Source organism: Pelophylax lessonae (genome assembly GCF_965119305.1).
Source record: "Pelophylax lessonae genome assembly, chromosome: 5".
NCBI classification, from domain to species: domain Eukaryota; kingdom Metazoa; phylum Chordata; class Amphibia; order Anura; family Ranidae; genus Pelophylax; species Pelophylax lessonae.
The window spans coordinates 231,860,582-231,884,173 of NC_138772.1; the positions used below are offsets into that span (position 1 = coordinate 231,860,582).

At 46.0% G+C, this 23,592-nt stretch overlaps 1 protein-coding gene across 1 annotated transcript in view; it reads right to left on the bottom strand.

The window, feature by feature from the left end:
- Positions 1-23,592, bottom strand: part of TNS3 (tensin 3) — a 504,601-nt gene that overhangs the window by 299,527 nt on the left and 181,482 nt on the right. The window contains exon 9 of the mRNA XM_082257842.1: positions 16,185-16,260. Within this exon, the coding sequence (XP_082113968.1) occupies positions 16,185-16,260 (76 nt within the window). The remainder of the gene's footprint in view (positions 1-16,184; positions 16,261-23,592) is intronic.

Here is a 23,592-nt window from a genome sequence, read left to right on the forward strand (position 1 = left end):
TTTAGACCATGCATAAGGTTCCGGGATCGTATAAAAATGAAAAAGAGTAGGATTAAGCCATAGAGGGGCATTCAGGGATATCGCTGATTTAGGATAATTTTCATAGGCCATCCCAGCCCTCCAGGCCCGGAGAGTCGTTTGCATGGAAGGGGTCAAGTCATATGGGTAATGGGGGCCTCTGAAGACAAGAAACGTAAGTGCCTCCAGGGATTGAACCACGGCCGCTTCTAGAAGAGTGGAAGCATTAAGCACTGTCACCAACTGAATGTTCTCATTTAAGTGAAAACTAGAAACCACCTTCGGAAGGAAGGACGGACCTGGATGAACTACCACTTTATCCCTGTGAAACACCAGATAGGGAGAATGACAGGACAACGCCGCCAGTTCCGACACCCTGCACGCAGAAGTAATAGCCACCAAGAAGGCCACCTTCTGGGATAGGGTAAGCAGTGGAGGTCGCTCCGGAGGTGCCAAGTGTCACACCCCCTGGATAAAGCTACACACCAGGGAATGGGTGGCCAGTGGCCTTTGGAAGAAAATTGCCAAGATCGAAACCTGACCCATGATAGTACTCAAGGCTAACTTTTGATCAAATCTCCGTTGAAGGAAAGCCAAGATCCGAGCCAACGAGCAAGAGCGAGGGGGAATCCAAAGAGACTCACACCACCCAATATACGACTTCCATGTAAGATGATAGATCTTCCTAGAAGTCGATTGGCCCTTGAGACAGTAGATCCTCCCTGAGAGGAAGTCCCCAAGGAGCGTCTGCAACTAGCCTGACCAGGTCTGCGTACCAAGCTTGGCAAGCCAGTCCGGAGCAACAAGAATGACCGGAATCCCTCCCGCCTCGATCCTGCAAAGAAGTCTTGGCAGCAATTTGAGAGGAGGAAAGGCATACATCAGCTGATACTGACCCCACGGGTCCACCATCGCGTCCGTGGCGTCTGCCAGAGGGTCCCGAGAACAGACCACAAACCTTTGCACTTTTGGGTTGATCCAAGACGCCAACAGATCTACATCCAGTGTGCCCCAATGAAGGTACAACTGCTGGAACACCTCCAGATGGAGAAACCATTCCCCTTGATCCAAGGTCTGTCGACTGAAGAAATCCGCCTGCCAATTTTCCACTCCTGAAATGTGAACAGCGGAGAGAGCTGGAACAAAGCATTGCGCCCATCGGAGGATGCCGGCCACTTCCAAGGCCGCAAGGACAATTGTGGTACCCCCTTGGTGATTGACATAAGCCACGACAGTGGCATTGTCCGATTCAATATGCACTGGACAAACCTGAAAGCCTGATCGCTCTCAGCTCCAGTACATTTATCGGTAACCTGGATTCTTCCAGGGACCAGACTCACTGAGCAGAAAACCTGCCGAGAACCACTCCCCACTCGGACAGACTGGCATCCGTGATGACAATTGTCCAATATATAGGAAGGAAGGATTTTCCTTGTTTGAGCATCGGGGACCGAAACCACCAGATCAGGGACTCCCTGGTCACCTGGCTCCGCTGGATCTGAGGGAATTTGGATTGTTGTTCCATTTGAGAAGGATTTCCTTCTGAAGGATTCTCGTGTGAAATTGAGAGAAGGGGACCGCCTCGAAGAACAACACCATCAGTCCCAGACCTCTCATACAGGTCCGAAGGGATGACCATTTACTGGACAGCAACAGCCGAATCGCAGTCTGTAGTTTCTGGAGTTTTTCCGGAGGAAGAAACACCCTGACGAGTTCAAAGTCAGACCCAGATAGTCCAGTCTCATGGAAGGGACCAGGAACGACTTCTGAAGGTTCAGAATCCACCCGAACTCCTCCAGAGTTCTCATGGTGATCTCCAAATTTGTCACCAGCACCATGAGAGACTCCGCACGGAGAAGCAGATCGTCCAGGTAACCCAGGACTGATATCCCCCGCTGTCGTAACAGCGCCAGGACCAGAGCCAACACCTTTGTGAAGCCCCGAGGAGCAGAGGCGAGACCAAAGGGTAACGCCACAAACTGATAGTGATCCTCTCCGACGGCAAATCGCAGAAACCGTTGATGTCCTGCACATATTGGGATCTAAAGGTAGGCCTCTTTGTTGTCTATGGAGGCCAGGAAATCCCCCTGATGTAGGGAAGCCACCACCGTGCGAACGGATTCCACCTTAAATTTTTGAACTCACACAAAGCAATTCAGTGCCTTCAGGTCCAGGATTGGACGCACCTTGCCCTCCTTTCTGTGGACCACAAACAGGGTTGAATAAAAGCCTTGAACACACGGAACCGGAACTATTACTCCCTGTTGTACCATGTTCTGTACCGCCCCAAGATGAGCCTATAAGCGATCCAAGCCTTGAAGGACTTTGCCTTATCGACTGACCCCCGAGGGACTTTTTTTTTTAGAAATATTTGTGTCACCACAGGATGACACTGTGGACACTAGAGTAATTCTATGCCTCGTCCTAGTTATGAGTATCAAAAGAGGAGGTGAAGGTAATTGGACTTTGTTGGCACAACGACAGGACAATGCGTCATAAAAAGTTTAGTTTTTATTAGAAAAATTAGTTAAAAAAGAAGAAATGTATAAGTATGTGGAACAGACATACATGAAAACATAGATTTTTGGTGTAGGGTGGTGAGTCTGGGGGTCTCTTTCTCACTCTGCTGGGGGTCTTCCGTGCGCTCTGCAGGACATCCTGGGGGCGCTGTAGCACGGTCGGACGTAAAAAAAAAAAAAAAAGATACATTTTCTCAACTTTTTGCTGACTGGTTCCCCTGGTGCAACATGGACCCTGCAGAACATGTGTCCCCCACCTGACCCCCTCAAGGAGGCCGCAGGGCTTTCCAATTCACAGTTGTCCATAGATAGACTACCTTGCGCCCTGTCTCCTCTGACAGTGAGGATGACCTCTCTACCTCCGCCACCATGCAAGAAAAAGGCACTGGTGGATGCACTGGTTGTATCTGTGTGTGTGAGACCCTAAAAATGGAGGACGCAGCTGCGACTGCGAATGAGGCGCAGGTTACGTTTGGCACTCACAAGCCATCCAGAGCGGCAAAGGTTTTTCCCTTTCCCGGGTATTTTGACAACATGCTCAAAAAAGAATGGGACCGCCCAAAGCATTCCCCTGGGGTGCCTAGGCAGATTGCAAGATGCTACCCTTTTGAGGAGTCCCTTTTAAAGAAGTGGACTGTGCCACCTACGGCCTCAAGGCTGAATAAAGCTACCATGATCCCAGTGGAGGATTTCCCGTCCTTTAAGGTTCCAGTGGGTAGAAAGGCGGAGTCTGTGGCCCGCAATATGTACTCCGTGGCGGGGTCTGCACTAAGACCGGTGTTTATAGTTGCCCTTGTCTCACAAGCCTTGACTGAAGTGGCTAAGTTGCTACGCCATGACCTGGAGGGAAAACAACTTCCCCCTGTCTTTGCGGAACTGTTGGACCAGTTGGTGCAGGGGCTACAATTTGTTTGCAATGTCACGCTGGATGCTGCTCCCATTTTGGGCCGACTGTCGGTTTCGGCATTGGTCCTCCGACGTATACTTTGGCTAAAGTGCTGGTCTGCGGATCAGACCTCAAAGAAGGCCTCGACTGATCTGCCTTTTCAAGGAGATCGCCTGTTTGGGGCTACCCTGGATGACATTATTAAAGGTCTCACAGGGGGTAAGATTACCTTTCTCCCACAGGCTAACAAGGGTAAGGACCCACGTCGCAGACGGGGCCACTCCTTTTCAGTACAAAAAAATTGTCTTTAAAAATTGTCAGTCAAAATTGTCAGTCAAAATTGTCAGTCAAAATTGTCAGTAAAAAAAAAAAGTCTTTGAAAACGCCCAGTAGGCGGGCGAAACACGTTGATGCAACTTCCGGTACGGCTGGTACGCATCGTCACTTCCGGTTCGCTTCCTGGATTGACAGTGGAACGCACGAGAATAGCGGCGTCCACCACCATTGATGTTCATTTTTCACTGCGGGTTTTATTTTTACATCTTGTAAGTATGTTTCTTTGATTTTGGGGAATTAAAATTACCTATACATACTACACTATTGGTCCTTTTTGTTTTCTTGCCTGGGAGTAACGGAGACCTATTTCAGGGCAATCCTTCATAAGGCATCCCTATTCCTGGATCCATTCCAATCAAAGAGCCTGGTTACCTATGCCTATATACCTATCAAGCGCATGAGACTCATATCTGTGGTGAGTAGGGAACCTAGAGGGTCTGGCCACTCACTTGAGCACCGTTTGAATTATCGTTATCTGCACCTTTGCTTGAAAAGTTTGTGGGAAATTGTTCTAAACTGCGTATTAACATATGTATAAAACATTACCTTCTATCTAGATCAACATCATTAGATTGACTATATCCAGATGTGTCCTATAATGAAGTTAATTATTTAGATAATTGTGTTTCACTGTAAACAGAAGATGCCACCTGGCTTTTTCATCACAGTTTATTTAAAAAATAGTCAAAACAACTCTCTTGTATAGATTTGTTAGTGACTCTTCTGCTTTTCAGGATGTGATTCTTTAGCAATAACCACAATTATAAAGAGTATGCTAACTGAAGGTAAACCTGAAACCTACTTATAAAAATGTTGCTACCACTTTATAAAATACCTATTATAGTGCCACTGAGTGACAAAGCCCAGTTCACTGCTACCTGGTATCATTACATTTTTTCTAAATTGTAGAGTTGAAAGAAATACTGCCTCTTCTTACCACGTTTATGAAAGCTGTAGCACTTTCCACTATCCCAGCCCATTCAGCTAAGAAATTACTGTTAACTGGTTTAGCTACAATAAACAGAGAATTTTGCAATCTCTAAGGATTTGGCTTTAACACAATGGGGTTGACTTACTAAAACTGGAGAGTGCAAAACCTAGTGCATCTCTGCATCAAAATCAATCAGCTTCCAGGTTTTTTTTTTGTCTAAACTTCATTGAAGAAGCTGACATAAGAAGGTAATTGGCTACCAGCACCAGATTGTGCACGCTCTAGTTTTAGTAAATTAACCCTACAGTAACTTAAACCTAACAGAGGTTAGCCTAGGTTCACATTGAGGCCGGTTTGAAATCAAATGGCCATTTTCAGTCTGACTTCGGGGGGGGCGATTTCATAGCCATCTGTGCGGGTCCCCCGGGTCCCCCCCCCCCCCCCGAAGTTGCCAATAGTGCAGAAACTACTCAATAAATGTGTTCCCTAACCCCTTTACTGAAAGGCCACTGTAATTGACTCTCACAGTGTTCACATGATCTGGAATCTGTTCTGCTGACTCGCTTTCAGTCTGTGACAGCTCAGTCAGTGCACTGGGAGCATGCGCATAACTCACAACCTCATATGTGAAATAAGAGAAAAAATGATTGCCACCATATCTAAGGACAGGTAAGCTGCAATATACATACTCTATAAACAATTTTCAGGTATGTGGATACATTGGTTGCCTACAGCCGCCATTGTGCTATTGCTGCGTGTACCTGTGCCTTTAAGGAGAAGTGGGCTCCCTCCAGGCGAACCTGCCCTTTATCTACTTCTACAGTATATATGCTCCAATTTGTAGAATCTCAAAAATATAGTTAGGACCGCAGTACACAGAGCAGGCTTGATGTGGGCACAGCAGATTCCACATATATTTTCAAATGCACACAACTAAAACCTCTGTTTTCAATGTGAATTATTAGACAGGGTGAATTTGGTTTGTTTGCAGACTAGCTGGTAAGGGTGCTGGGACATTTTAATCTGTTTTTGAAGTTTCAGCTATGCAGGCTACAGAATGGACAGGTGTAGTGCCAGAAACAGTCCAAAGATGGTAATCTCTTAGCCACTGTAGCCATGTGACCCAAAGAACAGTCAAAGGAAGATCATTACAAGCTTAACCTACTGGCTGAATATGCAACAGTCATACAGAACATTTCACATTTACAGACAGTACACAAGTGAACAGCTTCTCTTTTGAGGATTTCCTAAACGACTCGGTTGCCGCCAGGTACACCGTGATCGCCTGAACCACATCCAGAGAATGCAAGGCAATCTCCTTAGAATGCTTAGGACACAGGGAAGCAACAAAATATCTTCATTCAGATGGAAACCAGAGACTACCTCAGGAAGGAACAACTGACAAGGGCGAAGCACCACTTTATCGCTGTGAACCACCAAATAAGGTGAACGACAAGACAAAGCAGCCAGCTCCGATGTGCAGAAGTAATAGCGACCAAGAAAGCTACCTTCTGAAACAATGTTAGCAGAGGAATCTCACAAATATTTTCGAAAGGCAGTTTCTGAAGAACCGATAGAACCAAGTTGAGATCCCATGGGGGTTCAAAATATAAACATAAGTTAATCATTGGGGGGGGGAACCCTAGGGGATTCCAGGAGGGAGAAGGATCTGGGGGTCCTCATAGAAGACAGACTGAGCAATAGCATGCAATGCCAAGCTGCAGCAACCAAAGCCAGCATAATATTATCATGCATTAAAAAGGGAATTTACTCCAGAGATAAAATGATAATTGTGCCACTTTAAAAACTCTGGTTCAGCCACATCTGGAGTATTCCCTCTAGTTATAGTCACCAATCCTCAGGAAGGATGTGCTGGGGATGGAGAGGGTCCAGAGAAGGGTTACAAAATTAATATGGGGACTGGAGGACCTCTATTATGAGCAACGACTACAAGAGCTAAATTTGTTCTCCCTGGAGAAGTCAATCGTGAGAGGAGATATGATAGCGATATACAAATATCTCAAGGGAGATCCCAGCGTAAGTATGAAACTTTTCACTCCCAGGGAGTGTAAAAGAACATCGGGCCACACAATGAGACTGGAAGAGAAGCGGTTTAACCTTAAGCTGCGTAGGGGGTTTTTCAATGTCAGGTTGGTAAGAGTGTGGAACTCGCTTCCACAATCGGTGGTGTCAGCAGGAATTATGGATAGTTTTAAAAGACTCTTGGACATGCATGTTAGCGGACACAATATACAGGGATATGGGAAATTATTTTTTACACGCTCTCACACAAACCAACACGGGTTGAACTGGATGTACTGTTGTCTTTCTTCAACCTTACTAAGCAACTATGGAAAATGTAAAAACCGCACTGGGGGAGCCAAGTGGCAAACCCCCTGAACAAAAAGTGCGAACCGAAGAGTGCGTAACCAAGGGACATTGAAAGAAAATCGCCAAGGTTGAAACCTGGCCCTTGATGGTACCCATGGCCAACCGCTGTTCCACACCTCTTTGAAGAAATGCCAAAATTCGAGCCACTGAAAACGAACAGAGGGAAACCCCCAGAGACTCAAACCACGCAATGTACGATTTCCAGACGCGATGATAAATCTTCCTAGAGGTAGATTTTCTAGCTTTTAACAGCGTGGGAATCACAACCCCCAACAACCAAGACATTAAAGCCAGCAACTGTAAAGCAAGCACAAGAAAAAGAAATACTCTCTAGTCCTCCAGGTAGCAATATAACACCACACAGATAGTTCACGTACGGTGGCCCAGCAATGAGGGCAGACTACTACACCAGACTGGGGGGGTCCGAGTGGCTCAGTGTAAGGCACGGCAAGTCCAGCACACAGGTAAAGATCCAGGGAGGTAAGGGTTAAGCCAGCATGCAGTGCCAATGTCAGGGCACACAGGGTAAGTCCAGCATACAGGTAATGACCGGGGTAGGAAAGGGGGAGTTAATTCCTCAACACAGGCACAGTGAGGGTTTCGGGCTCCAGGACAGGGGCGGTGAGGTCTAGCCGCAGCTCAGGACCAACAGTGCAGCAGTGCAGTGAGGGGGACATCAAGCAAGGAGACCTCTCTCCACCTGGGCCTCACTCTGGCAATTTATCCAGGGGCCTTCCTATGGATCAACTGTGGGAATGCAATTGTGTATATGAGGGTTTTCTATTTTTTTTTTTCTATTGGTTCAACTAGCTGGACTTGTGTCTTTTTTTTTTCGATGTCAACCTAACTATGTACTGTACCTATTGTAGAATTTTTGTCCTTGGGTTTAGTTATGCTTTAGGTCTAAGGGCCCTTTCACACTGATATGTTTTTACCGCGTTTTTACTTTGCAAGAAAGGCGCAAAAAAAAGTTTCACTTTAAATTCTATGGCACTCTTGACACCAGTTGGTTACAGGTTTTTAACCTTGTGGACAACAATAAAACCTTTTTTAAAACGATAACACACTATCTGGAGCCCCCTTTTTTTATTCCATAAACCGCCCGGACGCATAGATCGAAGGGATTAGGAGCTGCCATTACTAAAGATCAAGGCACAACATCCCTTGTTGGGATTTCCTCTGACCCAGGTGGTAAACAAGCCCTGGTGGTCTTAATACTATATGGTATTTAAGACCCTCTTTTTCTGGTGAGTGTGTTTTCTCAATATTACCCACGGTGGAGAGAGTACCATCACGAGACCGTTTGGAATTGAGCACAGAGCACCTGCACTTTATTGCACCCAGGAATTATCAAAAAGATTCACACTACAAGTCATCTATGAACTATAAATTATGAAATATATATTATTTTTATTTGTATTTATTTGCTGTATCTCATTTGCTGATTTATGTATTAGTATTAGGTATCCATTTTTATTATTGCACTGTAGGTGTGTCCATCATATCTGTATATATTTATTTGATCAGCACTTTTATATACATTCAGCACTACGGATGTACTCACCTCATCCTATAACATTTGTTACACTGACAGCACTTTAATTATATTTATTTTAAATCCTCAGCAAGCGCTATAGGTAGCCTATCCCCTTCCCCTTGTGGCTATTTACATTATACCTCTGAACAGCAGCCTGCAAAACTTTGCAGCCAAAAGAAGCATACACAGATGCCAATACATACACTTTGTGAATGTGTGTACAGCAGACCAGTGGCTGCTTTGCAAACTTGCACTACTGACACCTGATGATGGAAGACCCAGGAGGATCTAAGCACCCAAGTAGAGTAAGCCCTAACAGGGAAAGGAGAAACCAGACTCTTAATAGAATAAGCCTGAACCACAGTCTGCCTGATCCATCTGGAAATGGTCGCAACAGAAGCAGCCAGCCCCTTTGCAAGGTCTATCCGTGAGGACAATCGGTGAGCTTGACCTCCTAAAGACTCCGTAGCTGCCAGATACACCCTGATTACCTGTACCACATCCAGGGAATGCAAAGTAGCTTCCTTAGGATGCTTAGGCTTAGGACACAGGAAAGGCAGCACAAGGTCTTCATTCAGGTGAAAATCAGAGACAACCTTTGGAAAGAACGACTGACATGGTCAAAGAACCACCTTATCCCTGTGAACCACTAGATAAGGTGAATGACAAGACAGCACTGCCAACTCAGACACCCTGCACGCCGAAGTAATAGCCACCAAAAAGGCCACCTTCTGGGACAACGTAAGCAGAGGAATCCTCCAAATATTTTCAAAGGGAGGTTTCTAAAGAACTGAACACCAAATTGAGGTCCCATGGCGACAAAGAAGAATGCACCGGGGGGAGCCAAGTGTCTCACCCCCTGGAGAAAAGGTACGCACCAAGGAGTGGGAGGCCAACAGACATTGAAAGAAAATCACCAAGGCCGAGACCTGGCCCTTGATGTTACTCAAGGCCAAACGTTGCTCGACCCCCCGCTGGAGGAAAGTCAAGATCCGAGTCACCAAAAAGGAGCCAGGGTGAACTTCAAGAGACCCACACCACGCAATGTACGTCTTCCAAGTACAAGTATCTTCCTTGAATAAGATTTTCTAGCTTTTAAAAGCATTGGAATCACTGGTTCAGACAACCCTCTATCCTTCAGCACCTGGCTTTCAACAGCTAGGCCGTCAAACCAGAAACTGTAAAGCAGGATGGAAGATCAGTTCTTAAGACAGCAGATCTTCCCTGAGAGGAAGTCTCCAAGGGAACATCGACGACCAGCCATACCAGATCAGCGTACCAAGGCTGGCGAGGCCAGTCTGGAGCTACTAGGAAGACCGGAATCCTTCTGCCTCGATCCTGCGCAGGAGTCGCGGCAGAAGCTTGAGAGCAGGAAAGGCATATATCAGACGATAATGATTCCAGGGAGCCACTAAGGAGTCTGTGGCATCGGCTAGAGGGTCCCGAGACAGTGCCACAAACTTCTGAACTTTCCTGTTGAGGCGAGAGGCCAACATATTCACCTCGGGAGTCCCCCACCTGAGGCACAACCGACGGAACACTTCCGGGTGAAGTGTCCTTGGTCTAACCCCTGTCAAATGAGATAGTTCGCCTGCCAATTTTCCACTCCTGGAATGTGTACAGCAGAGATGGCTGGAACTAACCGTTCCACCCACATAAGAATGCCGGCTACTTCCTGCGCTGCCAGAACACTTCTTGCGCCCCCTTGGTAAATGACATAGGCCATGGGCGTGGCATTGTCCCATTGAATCCGTACCGGACATCCCTGGAGACGATTTGTCCAATGACCCAGGAAAAGCCTGATCGCTCAGAGCTCCAGTACATTGATCGGTAGCCTGGACTCTTCCAGACCCCTTGAGCACAATCCGTGGCAAAGATGCCTCCCCATCCAGATAGGCTGGCATCCGTGGTGACAACCGTCCAGTACAGGGTAGGAAAGGATTTTCCCTAAAGAAGTGCTGGAGAGCGAAGCCAACAAACCAGGGACCCCCTCGTGCTCCGGCTCAACAGGATCAGATTGTCCAGAGACTGAGGATCCTTGTTCCATTTCACCAGAATCTCCTTTTGCAGAGATCTTGTGTGGAACTGTGCAAATAGAATCGCCTCAGAAAGGTAGACACCATCAGACCCAGCACCCACATGCAAGTTCGAAGAGATGACCGTCTGCTGGACAGCAGAAGCCGAATCGCCTCCTGCAACTTCTGAAGTTTTGCCAGAAGGAGAAACACTCTGACCATGCCGAGTTCAGAGTCCGTCCCAAATATTCCAGGCTCATGGACAAAACCAGAGCAGACTTCTGAAGATTCAGAATCCAAACGAACTCCCTCAGGGTTTGCAGAGTGATCTCCAAGTTGGCCAACAGGGCAGTCAAAGTCTCTGCTCGCAAAAGAAGATCGTCCAGATACCCTAGTATCGCGATCCCCCGCTGGCGCAATCATGCTAAAACCAGGGCCAACACTTTTGTGACTACCGGAAGAGCGGAGGCGAGACCAAAAGGTAACACCACAAATTGATAACGCTCCTCAACCACGGCAAAGGGGAGTAAGTCCTGATGGGCGATACAAGTAGGAATGTGAAGGTAAGCGTCCTTGATGTCGATGGATGTGAGAAAGTCCCCCTGATGTAGGGACGCCACCACCATGCGAATGGATTTCATTCTGAACTTCTGTATCCGCACAAAGCAGTTCAGTGCCTTGATGTCCAGAACTGGACGCACCTTGCCCTCCTTCCTGGGAACCGTAAACAGGTTTGACTAGAAACCTTGAAAACGTTCCAACAACGGAACCGGAACAATCACTCCTTGAAGTAACAAGTCTTGCACTGCCCCATAGAGATCCATTAAGTGATATAGGGATAAGTGCAGGTTGGAAGGGAAGAACATTCCCGGCGGATATGATCGAAACTCGATCTTTTAGCTGGATTGAATGACTTGGTGGACCCACTTGTCCTGAATCAGGAAGGTCCACGTATCCGGAAAACAGCGAAGACGTCCCGCCATACCAGATATGGGTGAGGGCGCCCCCTTCATGCAGAGGAGTATTTGTCCGCATGCCTGGCAGTCCCCACTCTTGGTTTGCCTGACCAAGACTTCTTGGAACCCCCATTGGAGGCCCTGAAGGGTTTGGATCCCTTGTCTTGAGATCCTGAGGGATGAAAAAAATGCTTGTGACCAGAAAAGGAAGGTCTCAATCAGCAAAGGGACTCCTTACTCTTGGAAGCTCTTTGTGTACTCTTTCCCCCTGTGAGGCCTTTGATGATATCATCCAAGGAAGCTCCAACCAGGCAATACCCCACGAATGGAAGATCGGACAAGGCCTTTTTAGAAGCCTGGTCTACAGACCAGCACTTCAGCCAGATAATGCACTACAGGACCACCGTTGAGACATTCTAGAAAGCAAGGGTGCGGCATCCAAAGAGGCCTCACAGACGAACTGTAAGTCCTTGGACCAACTGATCCGCCAACTCCACAAAGGCAGGAGGGAGGGGGGGGGTGTTTCTCCTCCAGGTCCCAGCGTAAAACATTTGCCCATTCAGCTTGTGACACCAGGGTGATGGTAAACACCAGCCTAAGTGCCACAGTGAACATATGGCGGGTCAAGGCCTCCGACCTCCTATCAGCCGGATCAGAGAAGACTGGTAAATCTTCAACCGGTATTACAGTGGCTTTATTCAACCTGGAAACCAGGGAGTCCACTACACGAGGTACTGTCCATTTTTAAGGAGGGATTCCTCATAAGGGTACCGCATTGCAAAACGCTTAGGGATTGCAAAGGTGCGTTTTGGGGACCCCCACTGTTTTGAGACAATATCGTCAAAGAAAGTGGGAAAGGGGAACAACCTTGCCGCTTTGGAGGATCTGTGGGTGCCAAAGATGACCCGCGCCTCCAATGCGTTATTCGCATTTTCCATATGTAAGGTTTCCCGCACCGATACAATCAGTGCATCCACTAGCACTTTTTCATGTGTGGCTAGAGTAACAGAGGAGTCATCCTCACTATCAGAGCAGGCAGTGTGCATGGACACAGACCCCTAAGGCTAACTAGCATCCACAGCGGCCGAATCAGATCCTGGATCGGAGGAGACCGAGGAGGCAGGTGAAGGCGGGGATGCTTTTTGTTAGCCCGTTTGCCGAGGACCAAATCCACTTTGGACACCAAGGACTCCAGGACCAACATCAGTGCAGCCAGTTGTGGGGCCCCGGAGGGCCCGGCAGCCTCTGAGAGGGGATCAGGTGGTGAAATATGTTTCAGTGACTCCATGGATGGAGAGGGGAATCTGCACCACAAAGTGTAAAAAAACACTGTCTGCACCACAAGGCCCAGCACAGCACAGCACTAACACTGTATAGCAGCCAGAAGTAGAGGAAACCCTACCAGGCACTCACCACCACCGGTCAGCACCCAGTAGAGCTGCACGATTCTGGCAAAAATAAGAATCACAATTTTTTTTGCTTATAATGAAGATCACGATTCTCTCACAATTCTCAGAATATTTTTTATATTAACCCTTTGAAATGAAGCTGTGATCAGAATTACCCCCCCCCCTCCCTCTGTCATGGATTATCCCTGGGTACTGCTGTGGGTAATGCCGGTGGGTGCTGCTGGCTGGAGGGTACTGCTGTGGATACTGCCGGTGGGTGCTGCTGGCTGGCGGGTACTGCTGTGGATACTGCTGGCTGGCGGGTACTGCTGGCTGGTGGGTACTGCTGTGGGTAATGTTTGCTGGTGGGTACTGCTGGCTGGTGGGTACTGCTGTGGGTACTTTTGGCTGGTGGGTACTGCTGCGGGTACTGCTGGCTGGAGGGTACTGCTGTGGGTACTACTGGCTGGTGGGTATTGCCATGGATACTGCTGGCTGGTGGGTTCTGCTGGCTGGTGGGTACTGCTGTGAGTACTGCTGGCTGGTGAGTACTGCTGGCTGGTGGGTACTACTGCAGGTACTGCTGGCTGGTGGGTACTGCTGCGGGTACTGCTGGCTGGTGGGTACTCCTGGTTAGTGGGTAATGCTGGTTGGTGGGTAATGCTGTGGGTACTGCTGGTTGGTGGGTACTGCTGTGGGTACTGCTGGTTGGTGGGTACTGCTGTGGGTACTGTTTGTTGGTGGGTAGTGGTACTGCTGTAGTTACTGCTGGCGATGCTTCCTGTAGCTCAGCTCTCCTCTGTCTCCTCTCAGGCGGAGTGCATTTGATATTACTCTGCCTGTGACAGAATGGAGCTGGAACTACACAGGAAGCATCGGCTTCGTTCTGTCAGCTGAGCTCTGACACAGACAGCCGGGATATCGTCCATGTGTCAGCCAGACATCCCAAGTCTCTGGCATGCGGGCTGCAACCGTCTGTGTCATAGACACATACGGTATAACACTGAGAATCGTCAACATTCGGGATTGAGATCGTAGGGGGGGGGGTGTGAATCAAGATTGCGATTCCTATACGATTAATCGTGCAGCTCTAGCACACAGTAAGCTCACCTGCAAACCACGCGGCGATCAGAAAAGGGCATGTCTGTATATCAGCACTAGAAGCTGAGGACTTCCCACGGCTGAATCACCGCCCATGTGAGCTCCAAAAACATAGCCGTCGCTATTTTCAATGGGAAACCATAGGAAAATGGCCGTGTAGGCTACACAAACATGGCCGCCGATCTGCAGTAAACCAGGCTACAGGAAAATGGCAGATGGAGGGCACAGGCCACAATGGACCACCGAGCTGGGGTGAGGGGAGACACGAACTGGGAAGGGGGGGGGCTGGGGGTTCTGACCACCCCAGGGAGGGACCCACGTCCACCCAAAATCATACAGGGCAAGAGGGGGGGGACAACTACTTACCACACCAGGAACAGGGTGGGCACCGCTCCGGACAGGACACTGCTACATCGTAATGTGTTTGCTGTGAGCCAGGAGAAACCACTGCGACTCCTGGCCGAAGCCAGTTCGTATGCGCCCTCGCGAGGCGTTTAACTTGCAGGCCAGCCCCCGTCCAGTGGGGCTATGTCACGGCCGGACTGGTGGAACCCTAAGGATCTAGATTATCCAGTTTGTCACCCAGTCCGGCAGTTGATCATAGATTCTCACAGGAACAAAATAATAAAAGGAGGAAAACAGAAAAATGGCTAGGTCCAGAGATCCCAGCAAGGAACTAGATCCTTACTCCTGACTAGGCAGAAAAAACTGAATACCTATAGCAGGAAATAGCAGTATACCCCCAGGGACTGCCCCATAGGCGTGATCAAGCTTTTCTTTGCCTAGTGTCCTACTCCTGTAGGGGGCAGCATAACCCTATGGTCATGAAGATGAAGAGCTGTGTCCGTCAATGAACGAAAGAGAAAATCTGCTTTCAGTTTTTAACAGCATATGTATTTTTACGAACATTTTGTTGCAGAGCAGTGTGTAATATGGAGCAATACTTGTAAAAAATAATTGTAAAAACACTTAGGCGGATGCGCACAGGATAGAGGTTGATCAAACAATTTCTAATTAAAGCGATTAGTGCTCACGTGGTAATAAATTAGATAAGTAAATTAAGTAAATAAACTTAACCTATAATAGGTATTATGTATGAACTGCTTGTCCAAACAACAATTTGGTTGTGAAATAGTGAATTTTAGTGGGGACCGCGCTCCAATACTTATGTAAATAAATAAATTAGTGCGTGATGATATATCAATTGCTAACTCTATGTGTCTCCATTCATTAGTAATCAAATAAATATCTCGTAAATAAATACAATATTGTATTTTTATTGAATTTTTATTGTATTTATGAGATATTTATTTGATTACTAATGAATGGAGACACATAGAGTTAGCAATTGATATATCATCACGCACTTATTTATTTACATAAGTATTTGAGCGCGGTCCCCACTAAAATTCACTATGGAGCAATACTTACTTAGGCTCCATTCACACTTGCCATTTTGAGATCTCAGGCAGAATGGCTGCGATTCAGGCTGTGAGTTCAAAACGCACTACCATTATTTTCATTGTCACCTAAAATGTGGTGCAGTTTTGCCACGATTGTTGTGTGATTTGTGTGGAAAATTGGATTGCGTGAAGCTTGTCGCCCCAAAAGTAGGGAGCTGTGATCTGCCACGACTGCAGTAAGATACATCAGGTGACAATCATGACAAAATCACAAGGCCATTTAAAATAATGGTGCCCGAACATGCGTTTTGTGATTGTATTGCATTTTCAGATTGCGAGCAAAATCGCAGAAATTCTGCCGAAGATTCTCCAGCAGCCTTCACTGTAAGACACTTTGGACTGCAGACATGGGCTTTCCTTCTCGTATACAATGTAGGACATATAATTCTGCATTATATGTGATGAAGCGGAGGAACCCCCTACAACCCAGAGTGGATGAAATTGCCAGAGCATGCAATTGAGTAAGGAATACACCTTCTTCCTCTATTCCCTAGCATTAACAAGCATTTAAACCCCTAACAGTGTAGGGTTTTAGTTTTTCATCACATAGTTAGGCTTTAAAGTACACAAAAATATGCAGAAATTAAAGAAAGTTATGACAGCTGTCACTTTTTTTTATATCAAAACCCACAAGGTCACTTACCATTATGTCACCCTTGATAAGTTGAACTGGTTCAATGGCTATATAAATCCTGTTCTGTGCCTCAGGAGAAATATTGCTAAAGAGATGAAATAAGAGCAATCAATACATACCATTTCTAAAAATCAAAATAAATATAACATTGTGATAACTATTAATATAGTTAAAAACACTCGTGGTGAAAAAACCCACAACACATCTTTGGAAATTCATTTTATTTTGTGGCAACAGTCTCAAAGCCTTTTCCCCTTTATAAACTCCCTGTGAGTAACAGGGCATGTTTTCTTCCATTCTGAAGATATCCCTGTTCCTTATCTTACACCTTTTAAGCCTCTGCAGGTTACAGTAATATCTTAAGGACGTTCTTGTGATTTTTAGTAATGCAACTTTTATGTGATTTGTGAATCCTCAAATATTTATCCCAGAATATAAATGACAAAGCTTTCGTACTAAAAAAAAAAAAAAACTATGCAAGTGTGTAATATAAATGTAATATAGCAAAATGGTAAAACACAAAGCAAAGGTTTGCGATTTGCTTATTTCCCCCAATCAACATCACTTGTGACATACAGAAAACCTTTGTTTACATAAATGGTTAGCATTATATGAAAATAAGAGCAAGTTGGGTTTATGTTGACACGTTAAATTGATTGTGAAGTCAAACATTTAAATCAGCATTATCCCTTTTAATTTTGGGCTCTAATATTAGCAGTTTTCTTTTTTTTTTTTTCAAAGTCTCTAAATACCTTTTTTATGTAGCCCCGATATAGCAGTCACGTGATTTTTTCTGCTCCCTCTCTCGAGCTGCAAGTCTGATATAGCAGGGGCTGCTAGTCTTCTGTTGAGAAGACTGCATAAACGTTCACCTTGTGTCTCATGAGCAGTGTGCCAATATGAGCATCATTTAAGGCATTGGGGATGCAGCATTTCAGAGGCAGGAGAGAGCAGAGTGACTGTCAGAAATCATTACAGAGCAGACGCTTCCTGCTTGTCTTTACTAACAGGGGAGGGGGAGACGGGATAATGCTTTCACAGTCATCATTATTAACAGAGCCAGTGGAAGACAACACACAGGTTTACGTCACAGTTGCTTGGGAGGAAGCTGAGCAGGAGGATCACATTAAACCCCTCAATGACCAGGCACCTACACTATGTAACCAGCAGCCACTACTTGAAATCCCCTACTTATTTTCAACCTGTCATTTTACACATAAACATACACGCATGGACATGCACACGTACACAAACATATACATGCATAGAAACACATGCACACATAAATCTCAGAAAAGTGAGTACACCCCTCACATTTCTGTAAATATATTATTATATCTTTTCATGTTACAACACCGAAGAAATTACACTTCGCTACAATGTATAGTGAGTGTACAGCTTGTATAACTGTAAATTTGCTGTCCCCTCAAAATAACTCAACACATAGCCATTAATGTCTAAGCCGCTAGCAACAAAAGTGAGTACACCCCTAAGTGAAAAGGTCTAAATTGGGCCCAATTAGCCATTTTCCCTCCCCAGTGTCATGTGACGTGTTACAAGGTCTCAGGTGTGAATGGGGAGCAGGTGTGTTAAATTTGGTTTAATCGCTCTCACTCTCTCATACTGGTCACTGGAAGTTCAACATGGCACCTCGTGGCAAAGAACTCTCTGAGGATCTGAAAAACAGAGTTGTTGCTCTACATAAAGATGGCCTAGGCTTTAAGTAGATTGCCAAAACCCTAAAACTGAGCTGCAGCACGGTGGACAAGACCATACAGCGGTTTAACTGGACAGACTCCTTTCAGAACAGGCCTCGCCATGGTCAACCAAAGAAGTTGCGTGCACAAGCTGAGCGTCATATCCAGAGGTTGTCTTTGGGGAAATAGGCGCATGAGTGCTGCCAGCATTGCTGCAGAGGTTGAAGGGGACAGCTTGTCAGTGCTCAGACCATACGCTGCACACTGCATCAAATTGGTCTGCATGGCTGTCTGCCCAGAAGGAAGCCTCTTCTAAAGATGATGCACAAGAAAGTCTGCAAACAATTTGCTAATGACAAGCAGACTAAGGCCATGGATTAATGGAATCATGTCCTGTGGTCTGATGAGACCAAGATAAACTTATTTGGTTCAGATGGTGTCAAGCGTGTGGCGGCAACCAGGAGAGGAGTACAAAAACAAGTGTGTCTTGCCTACAGACAAACATGGTGGTGGGAATGTCATGGTCTGGGGCTGCATGAGTGCTGCCGGCACAGGGAAGCTACAGTTCATTGGGGGAACCACGAATGCCAACATGTACTGTGACATACTAAAGCAGAGCATGATCCCCTCCCTTCGGAAACTGGGTTGCAAGGCAGTATTTCAACATGATAACGACCCCAAACACACCTCTAAGATGACCACTGCCTTACTAAAGAAGCTGATAGTAAAGGTGATGGACTGGCCAAGCATGTCTCCAGACCTAAACCCTATTGAGCATCTGTGGGGCATCCTCAAATGAAAGGGTCTCTAACTTCCACCAGCTCTGTGATGTCATCATGGAGGAGTGGAAGAGGACTCCAGTGGCAACCTGTGAAGCTCTGGTGAATTCCATGCTCAAAAGGGTTAAGGCAGTGCTGGAAAATAATGGTGGCCACACAAAATATTGACACTTTGGGCCCAATTTGAACATTTTCAATTAGGGGCGTATTTACTTTTGTTGCCAGCAGTTTAAAAAATAATGGCTGTGTGTTGAATTATTTTGAGGGGACAGCAAATTTACACTGTTATATAAGCTGTGCACTCACTACCTTACATTGTAGCAAAGTGTAATTTCTTCAGTGTTGTTACATGAAAAGATATAATAAAATATTTACAAAAAATAAAATATTTACAAAAATGTGAGGGGTGTACTCACTTTTGTGAGATAATGTATATACGCATGCACATACACATAAATGCATGTATACATACACGCATGGACATGCACACATAGACATATACACGCATACATACACGCATGGCATGCACACACACAAACATGCATTAATACAAACACATATACAGTGGGGATCGAAAGTTTGGGCACCCCAGGTAAAAATTTGTATTAATGTGCATAAAGAAGCCAAGGAAAGATGGAAAAATCTCCAAAAGGCATCAAATTACAGATTAGACATTCTTATAATATGTCAACAAAAGTTAGATTTTATTTCCATCATTTACACTTTCAAAATAACAGAAAACAAAAAAATGCTGTCTGCAAAAGTTTGGGCACCCTGCAGAATTTATAGCATGCACTGCCCCCTTTGCAAGGCTGAGACCTGCCAGTGTCATGGATTGTTCTCAATCATCGTCTGGGAACACCAGGTGATGTCAATCTCAAAGGTTTTAAATGCCCAGACTCATAATTTTTAAGTAGCCTTGAAAGATTTGAAAGCAACTTTTTTTTGTGTATGTGTGCGCTATTATATTGTTCAATTTGTATATTGGTCTTTTAGCAGCATCAACCTTAAACATGTAACAAAAAAGATATTGGGGGGCACACCCTAAACACACAATTCTAACAGCCCTGACCAGACTTTTGGGTGGAGCACCCCACTCTCCCACACCAATACCTCATTATCATTGTCCACCTGTGAGTAGTTATAGGAGGGGTCCCTTCATTGCAGTTTTAGCAGAGGAATCTGCAGCTAGCAAACTTCTTCCATGCAAGGAGTTAATATGCCCTATGGTTCTGAAAAGTGTGATTTATCTTTTCTATGGATAGTGTAGGACCCACTTACAATGGGGTACTTTGACGTAGTGGTGGGCTTAAGCACAATATGGCCATATGGTGTGACTAAATCCCCATATTAACTTAATAAGAGCAGGTGTTTTTAAGTAACCTTGCAAGATTTGAAAGCAACTTTTTTTTTTGTGTATGCTATCTTGATTCCTGGACACAGCATTTTCACATTTCAGATATTTATATAATGTCATATTATTGCAACACTGTATTTCATTGTGTATTAGGGCTGCCACGACGCGTCGACTACAAAAATCGTCGACGTGCGTGAAAAGCGTTGACACGTCTACACGTGACGTCACACGCCCCCTGGCCGGCCGCCGCACCGCTTGAAATTCCCCCGCCGGGCTCAGTCCACACCATTGCCGGAGACAAGACCGTCCACACCGATGCCGGAGACAAGACCGTCCACACCGATGCCGGAGACAAGACCGTCCACACCGATGCCGGAGACAAGAGGTGAGCGCTGACCGTCTCCAGCACCCCTGTACTCCGCCACAGCTTCTGCCGCAATGCCATCCTCCCCGATCACCCAGCTACTTAAGAGCTGTCACATGTGCGGTACTACACCGGCTTGTACTGTACTGTGGCGGCTTGTAATGGCCTGTACTAGGTGGGAGGGCTTACTGGGGGGGTCTGTACTGGGAGGGGGCTTACTAAGTGGTCTGTACTGTACAGACCACTTAGTAAGCCCCCCTCCCAGTGCAGACCCCTCAGTAAGCCCTCCCACCTAGTACAGACCCCTTAGTAAGCCCCCCTCCCAGTGCAGACCCCTCAGTACGCCCTCCCACCTAGTACAGTCTGTACTAGGTGGGAGGGCTTACTGAGGGGTCTGCACTGGGAGGGGGGGCTTACTAAGGGGTTTGTACTAGGTTGGAGGGCTTACTGAGTGGTCTGTACTAGTGTACTGGGAGGGGGGCTTACTAAGTGGTCTGTACAGTACAGACCACTTAGTAAGCCCCCCTTCCAGTACAGACCCCTCAGTAAGCCCTCCCACCTAGTACATACCACTTAGTAAGCCCCCCTCCCAGTACAGACCCCTCAGTAAGCCCTCCCACCTAGTACATACCACTTAGTAAGCCCCCCTCCCAGTACAGACCCCTCAGTAAGCCCTCCTACCTAGTACATACCACTTAGTAAGCCCCCCTCCCAGTACAGACCCCTCAGTAAGCCCTCCCACCTAGTACAGTCTGTATTAGGTGGGAGGGCTTACCGAGTGGTCTGCACTGGGAGGGGGGGGCTTACTAAGTGGCCTGTACTAGGTGGGAGGGCTTACTGAGGGGTCTGTACTGGGAGGGGGGCTTAGTAAGTGGTCTGTACTAGGTGGGAGGGCTTACTGAGGGTACTGTACTGGGAGGGGGGGCTTACTAAGGGGTTTGTACTAGGTTGGAGGGCTTACTGAGGGGTCTGCACTGGGAGGGGGGGCTTACTAAGTGGTCTGTACTAGGTGGAAGGGCTTACTGAAGGGTCTGCACTGGGAGGGGGGGCTTACTAAGTGGTCTGTACTAGGTGGAAGGGCTTACTGAGGGGTCTGCACTAGGAGGGGGGCTTACTAAGTGGTCTGTACTAGGTGGGAGGGCTTACTGTGGGGTCTGTACTGGGAGGGGGCTTACTGAGGGGTCTGTATTAATTACAGGATTAATTAGCTAATCAAAAAAACACTCAATTAAGCAAAAAAAAATAAAATAAAAATAATCGTTCGATTAGTCGACTAATCGTAAAAATAATCGATAGATTAGTCGACAGACAAATTAATCGTTAGTTGCAGCCCTATTGTGTATGTGTGGTAGTTGTTCACATGGACTATACATTCACTGATTGTAGCGCTGTACCAGGGAGAGATTGTGATTTTTTACTATCCTTGTAGATTTGCACATGGTTAGGGGGTTATTCTAGTATAGCCCATGTGGGGTATTTCTTCAGAAAAATATTTTTGATCTAGTTTTATTATTGAGTTTCTTAATAGCATGGAAGGGTTGAGCAATTTTTAATTACAGCATCCAATGTATTTGGATCTGCAGACTAATGTGGAAAAGGTATGTTTGTTTATGTATCTATTTTATTTTTCTTTAAATATATTTTTTGTTATATAGAGATACAGAATTACATATTAATTCATTTAGTATTTACACTTGCTTTACACTTTATTCTTCATTGGGTGAAGGTTGGGGAAGACTTTATCCAGCACCATCCCACTTTCACCACCCAAACTACAAAAAACGTATACAGTAATTGTGACCTATTGCTTGCTGGAATCAGAAAGCAATAGATCAACAACAGGGCAGTGATATTTTACTTCAAGCAGAAACAGAGCAAAAGGTGGATCAGCTCTGCACTAAATAATAGCTCTCAGAAGGACAGGATGATCCTCTCTTTAAATACAGGATGGAAGCACAGTGCTGCAGTGCTCTGTAAAAAGATCTGTTGTGAGAAGGTGCTATTTTGAAATGGTCCTGGGATAAACCGATACTTTAGTGGACTTCACTCCCCAGATTTACTTTAGCTCTCTGCGCAATAAAAAATGCCAAATATATTTTTGTGTGCTTATTTAAATTTTATGTCCAGCATCTCCCCCTGCTGTGAGGACCTGGTTGCACATCATCAGGGACTGATTGCAGAATCCGGAAGAGACAGTTGGCTCTCGATAACGTTGGATAAAAAGATGGCGCTGTGGGACCCGTGGGACCACAGCAATATTATGTTGGATTCACTGGGTAGGCGAGTATCTTCTATGGTAAGCACCCAGCTTAAGAGGTAAGAGGTAATAGGAAAAAAAAAGGCATAAAGATATCAAAGTTCTTCCACCATAAACCGTGACACTGTAAAGCAGCAGGTAGAACCTCTCTATCAGACACATTTTCTTGAGGAGTTTCTTTTGAGCAGTTTAGCCATGATGAGACCATAACACTATTCGAAAAACAATACCTTAAAGTAGAGCTCCACCCAAAAGGGGAAGTTCCACTTGTTTGCACCCTCCCCCCTGTGCCGCCACATTTTGCAATTCTTGGGAGGGTTGGGCAACTCCCACTTCCATCTCAGATCACTGTGGCCCCCCCTCTCCCCCCCCAGTCTTCTGGCAGTCACATCACAGGCTCTAAAAGACCATTCACAAGGCGCAGCTCGAGATGAGCATGCGCAGTAGGAAATTGGCTGTGAAGCCGCTTCACTTCCTGTTTCCCTTACTTCAGATGCTGGTGTCTGCACCCAAAGCCAAAACGAAGAATTGGTTTAGGTAAGGACATCGCTGGATCCCTGGACAGGTCAGTGTCCTTATTTAAAAAGTCAGCATCACCAGTATTTTTAGCTGCTGACTTTTAATTTTTTTGAGGAAGCCTGGAGCTCCTCTAACTTCACAGATTATTATTAATGTAACTTAATAGATGAAATAATAGATGAAAAATTACTGTCTGGGGAAAGACTATTACATTTTTGCATATCAACAACTCATATGCCTCATAATGTCTTCCCCAACAATGTAACTAGGTCCTGTGCCTAATAATTTAAATAAGTTTGATACACTGCAATGGAATTCTAACATCCTCTACTTGTCTGTGTACGCAAATTATCTGCCAGTATTTTATGATAACATGCTGCATTTATCTCGTCATCAATTTGGACAAGATTCCCCATGCCTTTAGAGCTCACACCTCTCTCAAAA